This window comes from Oncorhynchus mykiss, chromosome 15 (assembly GCF_057628025.1).
Source record: "Oncorhynchus mykiss isolate SJ-2025 chromosome 15, ASM5762802v1, whole genome shotgun sequence".
Taxonomy (NCBI): Eukaryota; Metazoa; Chordata; class Actinopteri; order Salmoniformes; family Salmonidae; genus Oncorhynchus; species Oncorhynchus mykiss.
The window spans coordinates 69,438,002-69,461,301 of record NC_143036.1 but is presented as its reverse complement, the minus strand read 5'-3'; the positions used below and the strand labels follow the sequence as shown (position 1 = coordinate 69,461,301).

The window sequence follows — 23,300 nt, the reverse complement described above, 5'->3', positions numbered from 1 at the left end:
CCTCAGCAATATACAATACCCCATAATGACAAAGTGAAAACAGGTTTTTAGACATTTTTGAAAATGTATTTAAAAAAAAACAGAAATACCTTATCTACATAATTTTCAGATCCTTTTCTATGAGACTCGAAGCTCAGGTGCATCCTGTTTCCATTGATCGTCCTTGAGATGTTTCCACAACATGATTGGAATCCACCTTTGGTAAATTCAAATGATTGGACATGATTTGGAAAGGCACACACCTGTCTAAATAAGGTCCCACAATCAACAGTGCATGTCAGAGCAAATACTAAGCCATGAGGTCGAAGGCATTATCCGTAGAGCTTCGAGACAGGATTGTGTCGAGGCACAGATCTAGGGAAGGGTACCAAAAAATGTCTGCAGCATTGAAGGTCCCCAAGAACACAGTGGCCTCCATCATTCTTAAATGGAAGAAGTTTGTAACCACCAAGACTCTTCTTAGAGCTGTCTGCCCTGCCAAACTGACCAATTGGGGGAGAAGGGCCTGGTCAGGGAGGTGACCAAGAACCCAGTGGTCAACTCTGACAGAGCTCCAGAGTTCTTCTGTGGAGATGGGAGAACCTTACAGAAGGACAACCATCTCTGCAACACTCCACCAATCAGGCCTTTATGGTAGAGTGGCCAGAAGTAAGCCACTCCTCAGTAAAAGGCACATTACAGCCCTCAAGGAGTTTTTCAAAAGGCACTTAAAGACTCTCAGACCAGGAGAAACAAGATTCTTTGTTCTGATGAAACCAATATTGAACTATTTGGCCTGAATGCAAAGCGTCACGTCTGGTGGAAACATGACACCATCACTACGGAGAAGCATGGTGGTAGCAGCATCATGCTGTGGGGGTATTTTTCAGAGGCGGGGACTGGGAGACTAGTCAGGTATCAGGAAAAGATGAACGGAGCAAAGTACAGAGAGATCTTTGATGAAAACCTGCTCCAGAGCACTCAGGACCTCAGACTGGGGCGAAAGGTTCACCTTCCAACAGGACAACGACCATAAGCACACAGCCAAGACAACGCAGGAGCGGCTTCGGGACAAGTCTCTGAATGTCCAGAGCCTGGACTTGAACCCAATTGAACATCTCTGGAGAGACCTGAAAATAGCTGTGCAGCAACGCTCCTCATCCAACCTGACTGAGCTTGAGAGGATCTGCAGAGAAGAATGGGAGAAACTCCCCAAATACAGGTGTGCCAAGCTTATACTGTCATATCCAAGAAGAGTCAATGCTGTAATCGCTGCCAAAGGTGCTTCAACAAAGTACTGAGTAAAGGGTCTCAATACTTATGTAAATGTGATATTTTGTATTTTTAATAAATTAGCAAACATTGTGTGTAGATTGATGAGGGAAAAAAACAATTGAATACATTTTAGAATAAATCTGTAACGTAACAAAATGTGGAAAAAGTCAAGGGGCCTGAATACTTTCCGAAGGCTCTGTTTCTCATTGTGACCCCTTCACTTTTCCTCTACTAGATATCATGCCTCTGATGACCCCTTCACTTTTCCTCCACTAGATATCATACCTCTGATTACCCCTTCACTTTTCCTCTACTAGATATCATGCCTCTGATGACCCCTTCACTTTTCCTCCACTAGATATCATACCTCTGATTACCCCTTCACTTTTCCTCTACTAGATATCATGCCTCTGATTACCCCTTCACTTTTCCTCCACTAGATATCATACCTCTGATTACCCCTTCACTTTTCCTCTACTAGATATCAGGCCTCTGATTACCCCTTCACTTTTCCTCTACTAGATATCATGCCTCTGATTACCCCTTCACTTTTCCTCTACTAGATATCATGCCTCTGATTACCCCTTCACTTTTCCTCTACTAGATATCATGCCTCTGATTACCTCTTCACTTTTCCTCTACTAGATATCATGCCTCTGATTACCCCTTCACTTTTCCTCCACTAGATATCATACCTCTGATTACCCCTTCACTTTTCCTCTACTAGATATCAGGCCTCTGATTACCCCTTCACTTTTCCTCTACTAGATATCAGGCCTCTGATTACCCCTTCACTTTTCCTCTACTAGATATCATGCCTCTGATTACCCCTTCACTTTTCCTCCACTAGATATCATGCCTCTGATTACCCCTTCACTTTTCCTCCACTAGATATCATGCCTCTGATGACCCCTTCACTTTTCCTCTACTAGATATCATACCTCTGATGACCCCTTCACTTTTCCTCTACTAGATATCATGCCTCTGATTACCCCTTCACTTTTCCTCCACTAGATATCATGCCTCTGATTACCCCTTCACTTTTCCTCTACTAGATATCATGCCTCTGATTACCCCTTCACTTTTCCTCTACTAGATATCATGCCTCTGATGACCCCTTCACTTTTCCTCTACTAGATATCAGGCCTCTGATTACCCCTTCACTTTTCCTCTACTAGATATCATGCCTCTGATGACCCCTTCACTTTTCCTCTACTAGATATCATGCCTCTGATTACCCCTTCACTTTTCCTCTACTAGATATCATGCCTCTGATGACCCCTTCACTTTTCCTCTACTAGATATCATGCCTCTGATTACCCCTTCACTTTTCCTCTACTAGATATCATGCCTCTGATGACCCCTTCACTTTTCCTCCACTAGATATCATACCTCTGATGACCCCTTCACTTTTCCTCTACTAGATATCATGCCTCTGATTACCCCTTCACTTTTCCTCTACTAGATATCATGCCTCTGATGACCCCTTCACTTTTCCTCTACTAGATATCATGCCTCTGATGACCCCTTCACTTTTCCTCTACTAGATATCATGCCTCTGATTACCCCTTCACTTTTCCTCCACTAGATATCATGCCTCTGATTACCCCTTCACTTTTCCTCCACTAGATATCATACCTCTGATGACCCCTTCACTTTTCCTCTACTAGATATCATGCCTCTGATTACCCCTTCACTTTTCCTCCACTAGATATCTTGCCTCTGATTACCCCTTCACTTTTCCTCCACTAGATATCATGCCTCTGATTACCCCTTCACTTTTCCTCTACTAGATATCATGCCTCTGATTACCCCTTCACTTTTCCTCTACTAGATATCATGCCTCTGATTACCTCTTCACTTTTCCTCTACTAGATATCATGCCTCTGATTACCCCTTCACTTTTCCTCTACTAGATATCATGCCTCTGATTACCTCTTCACTGTTCCTCCACTAGATATCATGCCTCTGATTACCCCTTCACTTTTCCTCTACTAGATATCATGCCTCTGATTACCTCTTCACTTTTCCTCCACTAGATATCAGGCCTCTGATGACCCCGTCTCTTGCGGTGTCAAAACAACTTTGACACTGCGACAGCTACAGAATTAGACAGGGAGACATATTTTGTCATAATCCCTTTACTTGACATCATGGCTCCCATTCTCTTGTGGTGTTATAACAAATGTAGTACCCGGTACAGAATTTATATTTGTCTTTATTGAAGGTAGTTATCTCTCCTGGTAGAGAAGTTCATCACTCCTGGTACAGAATGTAACAGGGATACCTATTTTGTCTTAAACTCTGTAAACCCAGAAATAAAATCCAGCATAATTTGTTTTATGTTTAAGTAGTCTGTCCATGAAAGATTAATTGTGTCCTGACCCCATGCAGCCGACCGGCCAGGACTGACCTATGAGCAGGTGCTGCGCGGCGACACCTCCTCCCATGTGATTGACAGCTTGGAGGAGGATAAGAAGTACACCGTCAGTATCTTTGCTATCTACCCCCAGGGCCCCAGCCAACCTGTCTCGATCGTCGGCAAAACACGTAAGTGACCCTGCTGAATGTGTCGACCAACAACTAGAATTTTAAATTTGAGTCATTTAGCAGACGCTCTTATCCAGAGAGACTTACAGGAGCTATTAGGGTTAAGTGCCTTGCTCAAGGACACAAACAGATTTCTGGGATGCGAAACCAGTGACCTTTAGGTTACTGGCCCGACACTGCTAGTCTACCTGCCTAAAACCAATCCTATGCTTTGAAATCAATGAGTGGGAGTTTACAAGTTGTGGAACACTTCTAGAAAATGGTGGAGAATCAGGATGCTTCCATTGCCTTTGAAAGTGATCTTGACAATACAATCGAAGTCAATTGGTTATGAAATATATATTTCAACAGAAGCTTTAACGCCCTATTTCACACCTTTCTGACTGTAATAAGTTGTTTTTCTATGATTGTCCACTAAGTGGCAGTGTAGCTTCTCCCAACATGTTGATCAGATTTCCAGGCTGTGGTCATGTATTTCACCATCTGTGGGTGATGCAGTTTGTCTGTTCTCCATCAAATTACATTGGTAAAATGTATGTAAATATTAAAGAAAAGGTATTCATTAGTGTTCCTCCCCTAACTGAGACTGTGTGTGTGTGTGTGTGTGTGTGTGTGTGTGTGTGTGTGTGTGTGTGTGTGTGTGTGTGTGTGTGTGTCTATATCTATTCTGCAGTGAAACTGGTGCCAGTGCAGCAGCTCCTGGTCCAAAACGCCACCACAGACACCGTCCAGGCCCGCTGGGGCTCAGTGAAGGGGGCCACGGGGTATCGCATCACCTGGTCCTCCTCAGGTACTGGGACCCTATTAGCAGTGTGTTACCAAGATCACCCAGAAGACACATTGACCACTCAGACACAGTGTCTGTGAAATCACCATACAACATACAGCCTGCATACAGAGTATGCAGTGCCTTCGGAAAGTATTCAGACCCCTTGACTTTTTCCACATTTTGTTACATGACAGCCTTATTCTCATCAATCTACACACAATACCCCATAATGACAGAGCAAAAACAGGTTCACATTTACATAAGTATTCAGACCCTTTACTCAGTACTTTGTTGAAGCACCTTTGGCAGCAACTACAGCCTCGAGTCTTCTTGGGTATGACGCTACAAGCTTGGCACACCTGTATTTGGGGACTTCCTCCCACTCAAGGACATTCAGAGACTTGTCCCGAAGCCATTCCTACATTGTCTTGGCTGTGTGCTTAGGGTTGTTGTCCTGTTGGAAGGTGATCCTTTGCACCAGTCTGAGATTCTGAGCGCTCTGGAGCAGGTTTTCATCAAGGATCTCTCTGTACTTTTCTCTGTTCATCCCCACAGCATGATGCTGCCACCACCATGCTTTACCGTAGGGATGGTGTCAGGTTTCCTCCAGACGTGACGCTTGGCATTCAGGCCAAAGAGTTCAATCTTGGTTTCATCAGACCAGAGAATATTGTTTCTCACGGTCTGAGAGTCTTTAGGTGCCTTTTGGCAAACTACAAGCGGGGTTTCATGTGCCTTTTACCGAGGAGTGGCTACCATCTGGCCACTCTACCATAAAGGCCTGATTTGGTGGAGTGCTGCAGATATGATTGTCCTTCTGGAAGGTTATGTCATCTCTAGAGCTCTGTCAGAGTTGACCATCGGGTTCTTCTTGGTCACCTCCCTGGCCAAGGCCCTTCTCTCCCGATTTCTCAGTTTGGCATGGCGGCCAGTTCTAGGAAGAGTCTTGGTGGTTCCAAACTTCTTCCATTTAAGAATGATGGCGGGCACTGTGGTCTTGGGGACCTTCAATGCAGCAGAAAAATGTTGTTACCCTTCCCCAGATCTGTGCCTCGACACAATCCTGTCTCGGAGCTCTACAGACAATTCATTCGACCTCATGGCTTTGTGTTTGCTCTGATATGCACTGTCAACTGAGGGACCTTTTATAGACAGTTGTGTGCCTTTCCAAATCATGTCCAATCAATTGAATTTACCCCGGGTGGACTCCAATTAAGTTGTAGAAACATCTCAAGGACGATCAATGGAAACAGGATGCACCTGAGCTCAACTTCGAGTCTCATTGCAAAGGGTCTGAATACGTATGTAAATAAGGTATTTCTGTTTTATACTTTTAATAAATTTCAACCACATTTTTTTCACTGTCGTTATGGGGTATTGTGTGTAGATTGCTGAGGAATTTTTGCCATTTAATACATTTTAGAATAAGGCTGTAACGTAACAACATTTAGAAAAATTCTAGTGGTCTGAATACTTTACGAAGGCACGATCACAGATAACCAACCCCCCTCCCCTCCTTTACCTCCAGAGGGCCATAGAGAGAACGTGAACCTGGGGGAGACCTTTAACTTCTACATGATCCAGGGCCTCCACCCAGGCACTGAGTACGCCATCACCATCAACCCCATCTTTGTGGACATCGAGGGCCCTGTCATCTCTACCCCAGCCAAGACACGTGAGTTACCATGGAAACTGGGGCTATGTACAGGATGAGTCAACTTCTGAACATTATGGTTGCGTCCTAAATGACACCCATAATACAGTTCTTTCTACCACAGCCCTGTGCCAGAGCAGTGTGCCGGCCGAGGCCATCTCCCTTCATCATGCAGCTGTACAATGACTAACATTCTATCCATAATGATAGTTCAATTCTCTCCCCTCTCTCTCCCGTCTCCCTGTGCCAGTGGAGAGCAGTGCAGTCCAGACTCTGAAGGCATCGGCAGTGAGCACCAACAGTGCCATGGTCTCCTGGAACTCTGTCCCTGGGGCCACCGGCTACAGACTAGCCTGGGGGCCCACTCCAGGTGACCTCTCACCTCTACACAATGCACTCGCCCTGCCCAAAAACAACCCCCCTACCCCCTAGACAATTGTGGAGATCTGAGGGGATTTGATTTGATAGGCTAGGTGGAATGTTTTAACATATTGCTTATCCCTGTCCAATCCTCTCAGATCTCCAGAAGTGTGTACGGAGCTAGGGGCTAGAGGTTCTTTCTTGACAGGGCCTCTATCTCTCTCTTTCTCCCCCCCACCCCCTTCTCTCCCTCTCTTTCTATCGTACTCTGTCCTCCTGTCCTCCCTTTGGGCTTCTCTTCCTCTTGTAATTCTTTCTCTCTCTCTCTCCTTTTCTCTCTCATGCGTGATGTATCTCTGACGATGTTCAGAGTCTCCCCAACTCTGTGTACCTACCTACCATCCCTCTGTCTCACCGTGTCTATCAAAACCAGCATCACTAGAACATGATTGGAGGAAGATTCTGCAGCGGGCTTATGGATAAAAAGAAGGTGGGGGGTGTATTTGATGTCACCCTTCTGAGCGTCCCTGTGGGGACACGACACGGATCCTTTGAAATGCCAGGACTGGGCTCCCCACCATGTCACTCGGTAGTACCAGCGTCATTTCCATGTGACAAGCTGGCATCATGGCCACCCCCTCAGAAAACAGGAAAATAAAAGGAGAGATGTAGGGATACGGGGGTTCTTTTAATGAGGGGACGGGCTTCTGATGATGTTCATATGGGGATGACAGGAAAGGGGGGAATGTGTGAATAAAGGTGTGTGTGTGAGAAAAGGGATTGATCAAGCCAGATGAAAAGATGGAGGAGGGAGAGTAGGGTGCCTTGTCCTTTCATGTGGAGATGATGGTGGGAGTTATTTTGGGGTTTAGGTTGGTTTTTATTCACGTATCCTCTTCTCATTGCCCTCACGACTGGTTGACTTTTTTTTTAAACTCGGGATGCTTTTAATATCAACAGAGCTACGCTTGGAAACGAAAGGTATCATCAAACAATCCCAATGTCTGTAGAATTACTTGCTTTCGATGATTTGATTTGCCTGTAATGAGCTGTAAAGCAATATGAAAGGGACAAATTGAATGGAACGTCATTAAGTTGAGTATTCATTAAGGGATTCATTAAGTTGAGTACGAAGAGAGACCTAATTGCTAATTAACTAATTTAATTTAAGCTACATAGTGAGCAATTTTGCAAATCATCAGACACAACTGCGTCAGGGTAGCCTAGTGGTTAGAGCCTTGGACTAGTAACCGGAAGGTTACTTGCAAGTTCAAATCCCCTAGCTGGCAAGGTACAAATCTGTCATTCTGCCCCTGAACAGGCAGTTAACCCACTGTTCCTAGGCCGTCATTGAAAATAAGAATTTGTTCTTAACTGACTTGCCTAGTTAAATAAAGGTAAAATAAACTCAAGTGAACACTCCATTGGTCCAAAGGAGTTGGCCTCCAATAGCAGGTGATTGTCATTATGGGCAAAACACTGAACTGACCTTAGATCAGAGGCCCTAATCCTCCCCCTACTCCATTGTTATGTGTGTGTTATTCTTCCAGAGTTTGTGGGTCGGGACCGTCCTAGGCAGCTGGCTCTGAACGGCTCCACCACAGAGCACCTTCTGAAGAACGTGGTCCATGACACAGAGTATGTCCTGTCTCTTTACGTCCTGTTTGGATCGCTGGTGGGTCCCGGCGTCTCAGCTACCTTCCGCACCTGTGAGTCCAACGTGTCCTCTTTCCTAGTGAAGTGTATTTTCATCACTACCCTGACGACTTCCCCTTTATCTGGCACGCGGTCGTATCACCCATCATGCAGTATTGTTTTGTGTTTTCATGTTCAGACGCTCCTGTTTTTGTATTCTCTCTATGTTCGTTCTGATTAAACTCACCGACTGCACCTGCTTCCTGACTCCCTGCGTCTTCATCATGTTGCCTTGTATCCCCTCTTCTCTCTCCACTAGCCCCTTTGGGATATGTGTCTAACTTCCACGTGACTTCCTACACCAGTTCCTCCATCGACGTGGAGTGGAGTCCCGTCGTGGGGTCCACCGAGTATAAACTCACCTGGAACATCGGTACCGTAGTGGGCTTCTTGATCCAAATCCTAAATATAACCTTATCTCAATTTCAAAGATTAATGTAGCCTGTGAGTGTGTACACATGTGTGTGTGTGTACACGTGTGTGTGTGTGTGTGTGTGTGTGTGTAAATGTTTGTGTGTGCCTGAGTCTTTTAATTGGCTGTGTTACACAGATGGCAACACTCCCCAGTCCCAGTATTTGGACCGCAGCGTTCTGTTCCACCGCATTGAGGGCCTCAACCCAGAGACAGTCTACATAGTTAGCATCCACGCTGTTTACGGCAACACAGAGGGGCCAGAAATCTCCCTCTCACAGCTCACAGGTACCTGGAGAGAGAGTATGGGGTAAATCCAAACTTGTGCATGATCTTTTTTCTCCCACAGTGGTGATGGTGGGTATTGGACATTTTCACTTATTCATACATTAATGTCATTGGGAGACTGAGTGAATTTTCGACTCAAGTGATTGCTAGGATTTGCCCCTATGATGTCAGTGGAGTCTGCAGTCACAGCAGTGTGCTTGGTAGGTGCTGTATACAAACAACTCTTTTAAGATACTGGGAATCCAAACGCATATGCAAGGAAACACATGTAAACAGTGGTTGACGTTGCTGTGGGTAATGTAATCACACTTGTGCATGGAAACACATGTAAACAGTGGTTGACGTTGCTGTGGGTAATGTAATCACACTTGTGCATGGGAACACATGGAAACAGTGGTTGACGTTGCTGTGGGTAATGTAATCACACTTGTGCATGGGAACACATGGAAACAGTGGTTGACGTTGCTGTGGGTAATGTAATCACACTTGTGCATGGGAACACATGGAAACAGTGGTTGACGTTGCTGTGGGTAATGTAATCACACTTGTGCATGGGAACACATGGAAACAGTGGTTGACGTTGCTGTGGGTAATGTAATCACACTTGTGCATGGAAACACATGTAAACAGTGGTTGACGTTGCTGTGGGTAATGTAATCACACTTGTGCATAGGAAGCCCTCACAGTCCTCCGCTGTATTTCCACCACTATTGTCATTCTAAGATGTGTGATTTGAACGAGACAGACCACTGTTATTTCAATCGAGTAAAGACGTCATTGAAAAGTGATGATCCATTCAGACCAGCCTTACTGATTGAACTTTTGGAAATACATTAAATGGAAAATATGGAGTGTAACTCTGAGTCACTGGCCATTTACATAAACCCACAGCCCTGTGGATGAAGTCCTGATATTGTAATCATGTAGGGAGATGTGGAACGTTACGCCCCTTGTACCCTTGTAGACTGGTGGTGCCCTTGTTTGATTGACGGGTCATATACTTTGAGCTTACTATTTTAACCGAGGTTCCCTTTGTTGACACTTGAGGCTTGTGTTTTAACCACTGCTGTGTGTGTGTGTGTGTGTGCGTGTGCGCGTGCGCGTGCGTGTGTGCGTGTGCGCGTGCGCGTGCGTGTGTCACTGCTGCCTGACATGGTTGTTATCATATAATAATTCTATCTGAGTTTGTTTCTACTGTTAGAAACTCTGAACAGAAAGTACTTCCTTTACATTGAAGAAGTCCATCCAGACTGTTGTGTTGTTGAATGAGGAACATTGTCACAACATTTATTAAGATAATTGATTGTATATGTATTCAAGGTATGCTCAAAGCGGTCAACATTGAAAGGCAGAAACTCGCCTCATTCACCACCGATGTGTAGCATCCATGTAGCGGCAGCCATTTTGTGGCAGAAAGCTCACCACACGTATTGTTTATCTTAAATGAACCTACATCTATTGTTGATGTGGTTCCGTTAGCGTCGGTGACAGAGTCAGAGCTGATCCAGGCGGTCAAGGAGGTGAAGGTGGTGGATGTCGGAATCAACTCCTTCATACTGACCTGGAAGAGAACACCTGGGGTCACTGGCTACAAGATCTCCTGGAGCCCCTTCCATGGTGAGGAACACACACATGCATGTATGGATACACAGACATTGACACACAAACGCACACCACCAAAACTCCATATACTACCCACCATTGCGACCTGTATGCTCTCGTTGGCTGGCCCTCATATTCGTCGCCAAACCCACTGGCTCCAGGTCATCTATAAGTCTTTGCAAGGTAAAGCCCCGCCTTATCTCAGCTCACTGGTCACCTTAGCAGCACCCACCCGTAGCACGCGCTCCAGCAGGTATATCTCACCAAAGCCAATTCCTCCTTTGGTCGCCTTACTTTCCAGTTCTCTGCTGCCAATGACTGGAACGAACTGCAAACATCACTGAAGCTGGAGACTCATATCTCCCTTACTAACTTTAAGCACCAGCTGTCAGAGAAGCTCACAGATGACTGCACCTGTACATAGCCAATTTGTAAACAGCCCATCCAACTACCTCACCCCCTATACTGTTATTTATTTATTTATTTTTGCTCCTTTGCACCCCAGTATCTCTACTTGCACATTCATATTCTGCACATCTATCACTCCAATGTTTAATTGCTATATTGTAATTACTTCGCCACCATGGCCTATTTATTGCCTTTACCTCCCTTATCTTACCTCATTTGCACACACTGTATATAGACTTTTTATATTGTGTTATTGACTGTATGTTTGTTTATTCCATGTGTAACTCTGTGTTGTTGTTTGTGTCGCACTGCTTTGCTTTATCTTGGCCAGGTCGCAGTTGTAAGTGAGAACTTGTTCTCAACTAGCCTACTTGGTTAAATAAAGGTGAAATAAAAATTTAGGCTCTATCTCAATTCGTCTTTCATGCTTCCTTGCATCCCCTCACATTCCCTCTTGTATTAGAGGTCATGGTCCCTCCCCACAGACCTAAGTTCTTCAAGGTGAGGAGAGAGGCTGTGAGGCATAAAGGAAAGATCGTTGTGAAATAGCTGTAGGCTATCCTGCTGTCCTGACCTATATATATATATCCCATGCATGTTGACCTCTCTGCCTCTAGGTGGCGATGAGAAGTCCCAGCTAGTCTCTTCCTCCACGACCTCCTTCACGATCCCTAAGTTACAGGAGAGCTCGGCCTATAAGATCCAGGTGGCATCTATGGTGGGGGGCCGAGAAGGGAGCCCGTTCCTGGTCACTGCACGCACCTGTGAGTACTGAACTATGGCGACACCTCTCAGATATTCCTCTGGATAAGAGTGACTGCTAAATGACTCAAATGTAGACCTGTCACATGTCTCTACTCACCTAGCACCACCACCTAGCACCACTACCTAGCACCACCAACTAGCACCACCACCTAGCTCCACCACCTAGCACCACCACCTAGCACCACCACCTAGCTCCACCACCTAGCCCAAAAAGTAGCAGTATGGTATCTTAAAGTTATTCCGTGTGGTTGAGGGGATCAGTTTGAGCAAGGCCAGGCGCAGAACCAATAATCTTGATCAGATAATGAGTAGTTATTTGGGATGCAAAGTGATTTGTAGATCAGTGAGTCTGCACAGTCTTTCTCAAACACTTAAATTATGTGTTGATTGTGTTCCAGTGGACCTGCCTAAAGTGAACGGCTTTGCAGCGCTGAACACCACAGACAGCAGTACTTCCCTCAACTGGATCAGAGTTGCCGGGGCTTCTGGGTACCTGCTCTCCTGGAGGCACATCTCAGGTCAGAGGTCAAAGCACAGCCAATCACATCAGGCTGTGACACCAGCACAGCCAATCACATCAGGCTGTGACACCAGCACAGATGATCACATCAGGCTGTGACACCAGCACAGATGATCACGTCAGGCTGTGACACCAGCACAGCCAATCACATCAGGCCGTGACACCAGCACAGATGATCACGTCAGGCTATGGCCTCATTCAAAATCCTTAGTAGCTTTCTTCCTCAATCAATCTAATAGTACAGCACATTACTTACAGAGGATGCAATTCAAAATGCTTAAACAAACACAGTTAGTAAAGGAGAGAAAGAGAAAAACACTGGTTTCAAAATGTGGCAAATAAAAATAGTAAAACAATTATTTTTAAAAACTGTGGACATAAGAGACTAACGCATTTGAATAAATAAAAATATGTGAAATAGATAGTATAAAATAAATAAAATAAAAGCACCCTAAGTAAAAGCACGGCAAAAAAGGTGTTTCTTAAGATCTTTCTTAAAAATGCCTTCAGTTTCTCCCATTTCCCATTGTTGAAGTAGTCACTGACTAGACATGACTGGGTAGGTAAACCCAAGGGCTCCACCACATGGCTGTCAGCTGCCAGTCATACAATTGGAATGGGGCCTATGTTAGTGACATCAGTAAGTGTTAATGACTTTGTGTGAGCATGGCAGCGGGGTGGGGGGTATATTTAGACAGCGCCCCTCTCTCTTATCCAAGTCATTTCCTTCAATAAACTGCCTAAAGTATAAATGGAATGTCGGGGTTTGTCTTTCATGTTCCGATCACTTTTTGGTCATCTCGGCACCCAGAACCAAATTGTTCGGTCTGTCACATGAGAAGACTACTTCCTGGAGATTTGATCAACTATTCTAGGTTTCATCTTCCCCAGTTTTTAAGTGTGAAGTGTTTGGAGGCCATAGTTAATAGAACTCATTATGTAGGCACAATAAATAATGGTGAATTAGGGGTGAAATAGGGGTGAATTCAAGATGTAAATGGGGATTTTGTCCTGTAAATTGTCAATTGTTCCAAACTGTTATTGTGATGGGGAAACCTGAGTTACCCTTGGAATTGGGCTGGGTTATGTGTTTTTACAGTGATGACAATTGTTTTGTGTTTGTCACTTTTTACAACCTCTTTGACCAACCAGAGGACAATTTGTTCACAATGACTTACCTGGATAAAGGTTAAATAGATTTCATTTATTTTTTTTTACCACATATGGGTACACTTTTTCTCTTCAGAGTTGGACACCAAAAAGGAGAAGCTTGGCCCTTCTGCCACCATGTTTAAGCTGAGTGATCTGCTGTATGGCAGGACCTACATCTTCACCATCAGACCTCTGTATGGAGAGGTGGAGGGACCCATCACCTCTATCAACCACAGGATAGGTAAAGCTTAACACCTCTTCACGTTATGGCTCCAGCTCACTGGCACAATAAACAACGTGCTCACTCAAAAGTTCAAAAACGACAACAACAAAAACAATTGTTGAGTGCTGTTATCCTAAGCTGTAAGAAATGCAACGTTTTGAGAGCTGTCCATTACATTGTTATACACTTCACAGGAAGCCGTCTATCATACAGGAAACCCAATGCTGGTTCATGTACTTACTAGGTCATGACATAAGTTATTACTAAGTAATTACTGTGGTGTAGAGTAGGTGTAGGACAGGCTAGCGGTTAGAGTGTTGGGCCAGTAACCGAAAGGTTGCGGGTTCGAATAATTGAGCTGACAAGAGGAAAAATCTGTCTGTGCCCTTGAGCAAGGCACTTAACTGGCTCCAGGGGCACTGTACTAATATGGCAACACAATATACTGCATCTATCCATGTATGTGACTATAAATGTCATAAATCATAATGTAGACAGTATATCATGTGAAATGTGTCCAAGCACAACACTACTGCATATAAATCTGAAACACTGTCTATTTCCTTTCAGTGGCCAAGGACCGTCCTCTGGTGCCTGTCCAGTCTTCACCTGTCACGACTTCCCCTCTCCTCCCTCACACCCTCACCGCCTCCCACCCCAACGCAGCCAAAACCACCAAAGCCCACACCCGCTCCACTGTCACCAAAGCCCCCTCCAAAACCACCTCCGGCACCGCCAAGAAACCCCCAAGCACCACCGTTGTCAAAACAGCTGCAGCCACCACCAGCGTCGGCCATCTTACCACCAATACCAGAAACGTATTGGTTTTGAATACAGAGACAACTGTTGGACCAGGGCCAGGTAACAGAAGTATTTATAGTACCTATATAGATGAATAGCTGTTAGGCATTACAATCAGAGCAAACTGACAGCCCCTCAGAATAACAGCACTTACCTCCATTAGAGACTGCTTCTTAAGACTGAAGAATAACAGCACTTACCTCCATTAGAGACTGCTTCTTAAGACTGAAGAATAACAGCACTTACCTGATTTAGAGACTGCTTCTTAAGACTGAAGATGTTCCTTTAGCAATGTTCTGTCTGATGATAATAATGTCTGCTAACAACCAATATCACTGTCACCATTACCTGTGTGTGTGTGTGTGTGTGTGCGCACCTGCACGCTCGTTCCTGTGTGTGCATGCGTGCCTCCATGTGCGTGTGTGTGTGTTGCAGTGTGTGGCAGGGTGAAGGCAGACATAGTGTTCCTGGTGGATGAGTCATGGAGCATCGGATCCAATAACTTTGCCAAGCTCAAGGACTTCCTGTTCCGGGTTGTCACCTATTTCCCTGTGATTGGTCCTCAGGGCACACAGGTCAGAGGTCACACACCTTCAATATGTCAAAAGCTTTACTGTTCATTTTACGATTAACAGGCATGATGTACAGTATGTTAACACATCACACACAATAGACTTAAAAAAACATAGCAATGTAAGGGTGAAGTGTACCTGGTTGACTGTACCTGAAGTGTACCTGGTTGACTGTACCTGATCGACTGTACCTAAAGTGTACCTGGTTGACTGTTCCTGAAGTGTACCTGGTTGACTGTACCTGAAGTGTACCTGGTTGACTGTACCTGGTCGACTGTACCTGAAGTGTACCTGGTTGACTGTACCTGAAGTGTACCTGGTTGACTGTACCTGAAGTGTACCTGGTTGACTGTACCTGAAGTGTACCTGGTTGACTGTACCTGAAGTGTACCTGGTTGACTGTTCCTAAAGTGTACCTGGTTGACTGTACCTGAAGTGTACCTGGTTGACTGTTCCTGAAGTGTACCTGGTCGACTGTACCGGAAGTGTATGGACTGTGTATACTTCTGAGCTCCATCATAGAGAGTCTGGTTTCTTCTTAACTAGTTGGTCCTGGTCACCCACATCTTGGCTTGTTCTTTTAGTGGTTAAGGTCCTGGTCACCCTTACCTTGGCTTGTTCTTTTAGGGGTTAAGGTCCTGGTCACCCTCACCTTGGCTTGTTCTTTTAGGGGTTAAGGTCCTGATCACCCTCACCTTGGCTTGTTCTTTTAGGGGTTAAGGTTCTGGTCACTCTCACCTTGGCTTGTTCTTTTAGGGGTTAAGGTCCTGGTCACCCTCACCTTGGCTTGTTCTTTTAGGGGTTAAGGTCCTGGTCACCCTCACCCTGGCTGGTTCTTTTAGGGTCTAAGGTCTGAATTGTTGTTGCAAACTTTGTGACAACGTTTAGATTCAATATGTTAAAATCTGAAACCTAAAAGCACAGGACATTTGCAATCATCTTCCTTTTTCAGTTCGCCCAAAGTATGTACCCTAATGTATCTGTGGAAACAGCATTCTGTTATTGCCTCTTGCTGAATTTCATTAAAACTGTATTTTCTATATAGGCAATATGAAGGGGAATGATACATGTTATGATAAGATGGCCTTGTTATTGAATGTACAGTACCAGTCAAACGTTTTGACTCACTTACTCCTTCAAGGGTTTTTCTTTAGTTTTACTATTTTCTATATGATGTAATAATAGTGAAGACATCAAAACTATGAAATAACACATATGGAATCATGTAGTAACCAACCAAGTGTTAAACAAAATATATTTCATATTTGAGATTCTTCAAAGTAGTAACGTTTTGCTTTGATGACAGCTTTGCACAGTCTTGGAATTCTCTCAACCAGCTTCATGAGGTAGTCACCTGTAATGCATTTCAATTAACAAGTGTGCCTTGTTAAAAGTACATTTGTGGAATTTCTTTCCTTCTTAGAGTGTTTGAGCCAATCAGTTGTGTTGTGACAAGGTACGGGTGGTATACAGAAGATAGCCCTATTTGGTAAAATACCAAGTCCATATTATGGCAAGAACAGCTCAAATAAGCAAAGAGAAATGACAGTCCATCATTACTTTAAGACATGAAGGTCAGTCAATACCGGACATTTCGAGAACTTTGAAAGTTTCTTCAAGTGCAGTCGCAAAAACCATCAAGCGCTATGATGAAACTGGCTCTCATGAGGACCGCCACTGGAAAGGAAGACCCAGAGTTCCCTCTGTTGCAGAGGATAAGTTCATTAGAGTTAACTTGATCTCAGATTGCAGCCCAAATAAATGCTTCACAAAGTTTAAGTAACAGACACATCTCAACATCAACTGTTCACAGGAGACTGTGTGAATCAGGCCTTCATGGTCAAATTGCTGCAAAGAAACCACTACTAAAGGACACTAAAAATAAGAAGAGACTTGCTTGGGCCTAGAAACACAAGCATTGGACATTAGACTGGTGGAAATCTGTCCTTTGGTCTGATGAGTCCAAATTTGAGATTTTGGTTTCCAACCGCCATGTCTTTGTGAGATGCAGAGTAGGTGAACGGATGTGTGATTCCCACTGTGAAGCATGGAGGTGGAGGTGTGATGGTGCTATGCTGTTGACACTGTCAGTGGTTTATTTAGATTTCAAGGCACACTTAACCAGCATGGCTACCACAGCATTCTGCAGCCATACACCATCCCATCTGGTTTGCGCTTAGTCGGACTATCATTGGTTTTTTAACAGGAAAATTACCCAAAACACACCTCCAGGCTGTGTAGAGTGATGGAGTGCTGCATCAGATGACTTGGCCTCCACAATCACCCAACCTCAACCCAGTTGAGATGGTTTGGGATGAGTTGGACTTCAGAGTGAAGGAAAAGCAGACAACAAGTGCTCAGCATATGTGGGAACTCCTTCAAGACTGTTGTAAAAGCATTCCTCGTGAAGCTGGTTGAGAAATTGCCAAGATTGTGCAAAGCTGTCATCAAGGCAAAGGGTGGCTGCTTTGAAACATCTCAAATATAAAATATATTTTGATTTGTTTAACACTGTTTTGGTTACTACATGATTCCATATGTGTTATTTCATAGTTTTGATTATTCTACAAAGTAGAAAATAGTTAAAAAATGTAAAAAACCTTGAATGGGTAGGTGTGTCCAAACTTTTGACTGGTACTGTAGGTAATTGCCACTGACTGTCCCATCTCTCCCCTCAGATAGCAGTTGTGCACTACAGTGATGAACCAAGGATAGAGTTCAAACTGAATGATTACAAGAACAGGAACTCTGTTCTAAAGGCTCTGAGAGGAGTACACTATGGAGGAGGCAACACCAAAACAGGTACACACATACACACATGGACACATACACACACACACGTACACGCATACAGACATTCTGTCTGCCTAGAAAAATGTTAGATGTCTATAAGCTTTGAAAGTGGAGACCTCACAAACGTCCAAAAGTAAACTTGCCTTGCCTTTTGGAGACAGCTTTGTATTTGCATAACTAATTAACTGTTAAATAGTGAACTGTTTCGCCCAGGGCTGGATTACCTAATAGGCACACAGGGCATGTATCCCTGGAGGTCGGGTGCCCCCCAGATAACATATGATAGCAAAATGTGTGTAATTGCAGGAAATGAGCTTTAAACTGCTAAATGTTCTCTTAACCTCATGGCAAAAAGTGAACAATAGCATGAGATGAGCTATAAAACAGTCATTTTTCTCTCATGGCAAAAGTGTAGAAATGTCTTTAAAACTCCAGCATGTTCTCATAGCTTTATGGAGGTTGGTGCCCCGGGGCCCAAATGCGGTAGTCCGGTGCTGGTTTCGCCCCACCGTTAGCCAAGGTATTTAGCTAGCCAGCTGATGTTGTGTTCAGCTGGATAGCAACCGTTTATACCCTCTTTTGCTAGCTACCATAGCCCTGTCTGTCAAACGCCCGTCTCCAAAAATGACAAGCTGTTTCCAGTTGTGTTTGCATTTTGAAATTGTGACACACCTTCCATGCCTATTCACTTTCAATACACATTGATTCTCTATATTGTACCTGCGACCAAGTCTGTGTGTGTGTGTCAGTGGCGGTCAGTGCCTTTTAAGATGAGGGAGGATGATCATTTAGGGGCGGCAGGGTAGCCTAGTGGTTAGAGCGTTGGACTAGTAACCGGAAGATTGCAAGTTCAAACCCCCGAGCTGAACAGGCAGTTAACCCATTGTTCCTAGGCCATCATTGAAAATAAGAATTTGTTCTTAACTGACTTGCCTAGTTAAATAAATTAAAATATATATTTTTTACGAACATGGTCTTATTTCTATTACAGCATGTTGGATGACTGTCATTCATAATCCATTCACCCAACTCAATGTAACATCGATAGGTTTAGGCTACTACATGATAGTCAAATTTTCCCTGTACCCATCATGAGGCTGCACACAGGTCGAGAGAAAGATTTGAGGTGACAGACAGTGACACACAGACAGACAGTGACACATTCAATACCGCCTTGCACACTCTTGCCTGCATCTAGCTGATCTACGGTGTAATCATTAGTCCAACAGTTGCAAAATAGAGTTTCTATTGGACAAATTCAGTTATGTTTATCCCATTTTTGTTTCATTTGCTTTTGTTTTAAGAAGTGTTTAACAGAATCCGGACAATGAATACACCCCTGATCACACGCAAACACAGTTCTCTTTCATAGCAGCCACATACAAACTGCTCGTTGTACATATAATTCCTTCTCACATCTATCTACGTGCTCTCTACGTACCTTTTCCCTTCACTTGTGGACTATCTATGACCAGGTGAAAAAACATTTCCAAGCCATACAGACTATATCATTGTGTCACGCCCTGGTCGAAGTATTTTGTGTTTATCTTTATTTATTTGGTCAGGCCAGGGTGTGGCATGGGTTTTTGTATGTGGTGTGTATGTATGGGGATTGTAGCTAGTGGGGTGTTCTAGTTAAGTCTATGGCTGTCTGAAGTGGTTCTCAATCAGAGGCAGGTGTTTATCGTTGTCTCTGATTGGGAACCATATTTAGGCAGCCATATTCTTTGAGTTTGTCGTGGGTGATTGTCCTATGTGTCGTTGTTCCTGTCTCTGTGTTGTTCACCAGATAGGGCTGTTTCGGTTTTCGTTACGTTCATTACGTTCTTTGTTTTGTAGTGTTTGTATCGATTCGTGTTTTACGTTTGTTTATTAAACATGGATCGCAATCCACACGCCGCATTTTGGTCCGACTCTCCTTCTCATACAGAAAACCGTGACACATTGCCACATCATAGTCAACAAAGCTACTAGAACTAATGCGTTAGTAAACATGCTACAATCATACAGTACAGTGTACAGTCAGCAGCAAGCAGTTTAGCAGTTACACCGGCGGGCCCCGGTGGCAATACATTTATAAAACCAAAAGCTTAACTTGACTTGGAAGAGTTCCAGTGCTGGATAGCCATAGTCAGCTACCTCCCCATCCCTTCCTCTCTGTTTGAGCCGGGTGTTTGACTAGCTTGTTGCATTCAATGCTATCCAAGTGAAAGTGAAAAAATATATACTATGAAATAAAGCTAGCTCTCTCTCTCTCACTCTCTCTTGCTCTCTCACTTCTCCTTAATTTTGGATTAATTTGTTAAAAACTGTTCAGCTATTGTCTGTCTCTCTCTTTGAGTCAACTAACTCACCATATTGTATGCACTCCACTGCACTGCAGTGCTAGCTAGCTGTAGCTTATGCTTTCAGTACTAGATTCATTCTCTGAGTCGTTGATTGGGTGGACAACATGTCAGTTCATGCTGCAAGAGCTCTGATAGGTTGGAGGACATTCTCCGGAAGTTGTCATAATTCCTGTGTAAATCTATGGAAGGGGGTGAGAAGCATGAACCTCCTAGGTTTTGTATTGAAGTCAATGTACGCAGAGGAGGACAGAAGCTAGCTGTCTTCCGGCTACACCATTGTGTTACCCTACAGAGTGCTGTTGAGGCTACTGTAGATCTTCATTGCAAAACAGTGTGTTTTAATCAATTATTTGGTGACGTGAATATATTTAGTATAGTTTTATCTAAAAATGATGTTTTATATTTAATAATGTTTCACTATTAAAAAGGTTGGTCCTCTCTTTCTTCCTGTGAGAAGCCTCCACTGGTGTGTGTGTGTACATATTGATAGTGATATTGCCAGTGAATGTATTGTTGTTCCATAGGGAAGGGGATGAGCTACGTTCTGAAGGAGCTGTTCCAGGAGTCTCTGGGGATGAGGCATGAGGTGCCTCATGTCTTGGTGTTGCTGACAGATGGCCGGGCCGTGGACGATGTGGAGCAACCCTCCAGGATCGCACAGGCTTATGGTCAGTTAAGATATCAGTGGTCATACTCTACATACTAAGGGTCAAAGGTTGTGGCTAGATGGTAAACAGATACGAACATAAGTGACTTTTCAAAGCAGGCTAGGAGTGCATTTTATCTAACCCTAACCCTTTTCCTAACCTTAACCGAATTATCCTAACCTGCTACGTTAATTCTCCTAACCTGCTACGAAAAGTAACTTCCGTTTGTAGCTGTATACCATCTAGTCAAAACCGTGGTCAATGTCTTGGGACATCTAAGGATTGTAGCCATTTTGTTCTTGTTGATTAGGAGCCGTTGCTACTGACACGCAAGGTCCTGAAAACATCTCTTTAACACAGATGAATCTACACAGGATTATCTCACCTGTCTTTGATACATGTAGTGATATCCAGTAACTGGTCCTTTACTTTGCATATTGCTGAATATTGCTTTGTATAACATTATATCATGTATTTTCACATTCTTCTCTGATATTGACTCCACTCTCAGGTGTGAGTGTGCTGGCCATCGGGGTGGCCAATGCAGACATGGACGAGCTGAAGAAGATAGCATATCCAGCCAGCTACCAGAACATCTTCTACGCCAGGGACTTTGATGACTTCTCTTCCATAGAGAGAGAGTTCATCAGCAACATCTGCAGCGAGGCGCTGCTCTCTGAGTTCAGACAACACGACGAGGTACAGAATACACACGTCTGAATTAAACTAATATATCATTTGAAATGAAAGGTACTTCATCTGGACTTTTTGGAACAACGTGCTTGTTTTCAACATTCTAGCTTGCTGATAACGTTTGCTCAATATGTCTCCTTAGCTGGGATCACAGTTAAGTATGAAGTGTGGAATGCTGGCAAGCAGCTAATTATGACAGAGATGTGAAACTCAGCTGTGTGTTGGAGTGGGCTGCTCTCGCCCTCCAGCTGGAATTAGAATGTTCTAGAGGTAGAAATGAGGATTTAAATAATAATGACCTATAGCCTCTGATTCAAGGTCATATAATAAGGTCAATATCAATGTGTTTGACCACTTTTATTAGTCTGCCCAGCTGGACACTCCAACTGATGACCCTGATGAGCTGACCAAACCCCAGGGCCCCTGCTCCTTACAGTGCAAGGTACGTCCTTCTCTTAGTCATCATCATCATTACTGTTATCATCAACATTACTATTATCATCATCATCATTACTGTTATCATAAACATTACTATTATCATCATCACCATCCTCATCATTGCCTATTTCACTATTTGTGTCAGCATATAGCAGCATAGAAATATATTCTACATATATGGTTTTTTCCCTCCCAGCAACCAGTTCTGCTAATGCCGTCATTCCGACCAGTTCTGGCAATGACGTTATTCCGACCAGTTTTGGCAATGCCGTCATTCCGACCAGTTTTGGCAATGCCGTCATTCCAAACAGTTCTGGCAATGCCGTCATTCCAAACAGTTCTGGCAATGCCGTCATTCCGACCAGTTCTGGCAATGCCGTCATTCCAAACAGTTCTGGCAATGCCGTCATTCCGACCAGTTCTGGCAATGCCGTCATTCCAAACAGTTCTGGCAATGCCGTCATTCCGACCAGTTCTTGTAATGCCGTCATTCCGACCAGTTCTTGTAATGACGTCATTCCGACCAGTTCTTGTAATGACGTCATTCCGACCAGTTCTTGTAATGACGTCATTCCGACCAGTTCTTGTAATGACATCATTCCGACCAGTTCTTGTAATGACATCATTCCGACCAGTTCTTGTAATGACGTCATTCCGACCAGTTCTTGTAATGACGTCATTCCGACCAGTTCTTGTAATGACGTAATTCTGACCAGCTCTGGTAATGACATCATTCCGACCAGTTCTTGTAATGACATCATTCCGACCAGTTCTTGTAATGACGTCATTCCGACCAGTTCTTGTAATGACGTAATTCTGACCAGCTCTGGTAATGACGTCATTCCGACCAGTTCTGGTAATGACGTCATTCCGACCAGTTCTGGTAATGACGTCATTCCGACCAGCTCTGGTAATGACGTCATTCCGACCAGCTCTGGTAATGACGTCATTCCGACCAGCTCTTGTAATAACATCATTGCCCACTGGGCTCCTTCTTTAGCTGACCTTTGACCCACTGTCTTTTGGAAACATGGACTGACCTTTATTTGATTAATAGATTAATCTCTTTATCCTTTCTGATTTACTTTCAAAGGGGCAGAAAGGTGAAAAGGTGAGTACAGTTATATTTAGTTACTTCTAACTTGGTGATTAAATGAGATATTTGGACTTTATATTTACCTCTCTTTTTCTCTGTCTGTCACTCACAGGGAGATGGCTCTGGTAATGGTGGACTGGTATGTTCTACACCACAATTGAATGAAGTCATCTATTCATCCAGCCATTCATTCAGTCATCTATTCATTCAGTCATTCATCAATGCATCCAGCCATTCATTGTCATTCATGCATTCAGTCA

At 43.9% G+C, this 23,300-nt stretch overlaps 1 protein-coding gene across 2 annotated transcripts in view; it reads left to right on the top strand.

Moving 5' to 3' along the window:
* The window catches only part of LOC110501000 (uncharacterized), a 153,453-nt gene that overhangs the window by 24,994 nt on the left and 105,159 nt on the right, over positions 1-23,300 (top strand). For both annotated transcript variants that reach the window (XR_016486876.1, XM_090200936.1), the window contains exons 10-28: positions 3,649-3,804; positions 4,478-4,594; positions 6,102-6,248; positions 6,478-6,597; positions 8,138-8,296; positions 8,542-8,655; positions 8,833-8,982; positions 10,462-10,599; positions 11,610-11,756; positions 12,156-12,275; positions 13,524-13,670; positions 14,223-14,513; positions 14,889-15,028; positions 17,704-17,827; positions 20,691-20,834; positions 21,325-21,512; positions 21,871-21,948; positions 23,038-23,055; positions 23,153-23,179. Coding sequence is in view for 1 of the 2 variants with exons in the window: in XM_090200936.1 (XP_090057062.1) it covers positions 3,649-3,804; positions 4,478-4,594; positions 6,102-6,248; positions 6,478-6,597; positions 8,138-8,296; positions 8,542-8,655; positions 8,833-8,982; positions 10,462-10,599; positions 11,610-11,756; positions 12,156-12,275; positions 13,524-13,670; positions 14,223-14,513; positions 14,889-15,028; positions 17,704-17,827; positions 20,691-20,834; positions 21,325-21,512; positions 21,871-21,948; positions 23,038-23,055; positions 23,153-23,179 (2,525 nt within the window). In the remaining variant the exon portion in view is untranslated. The remainder of the gene's footprint in view (positions 1-3,648; positions 3,805-4,477; positions 4,595-6,101; positions 6,249-6,477; positions 6,598-8,137; positions 8,297-8,541; positions 8,656-8,832; positions 8,983-10,461; positions 10,600-11,609; positions 11,757-12,155; positions 12,276-13,523; positions 13,671-14,222; positions 14,514-14,888; positions 15,029-17,703; positions 17,828-20,690; positions 20,835-21,324; positions 21,513-21,870; positions 21,949-23,037; positions 23,056-23,152; positions 23,180-23,300) is intronic.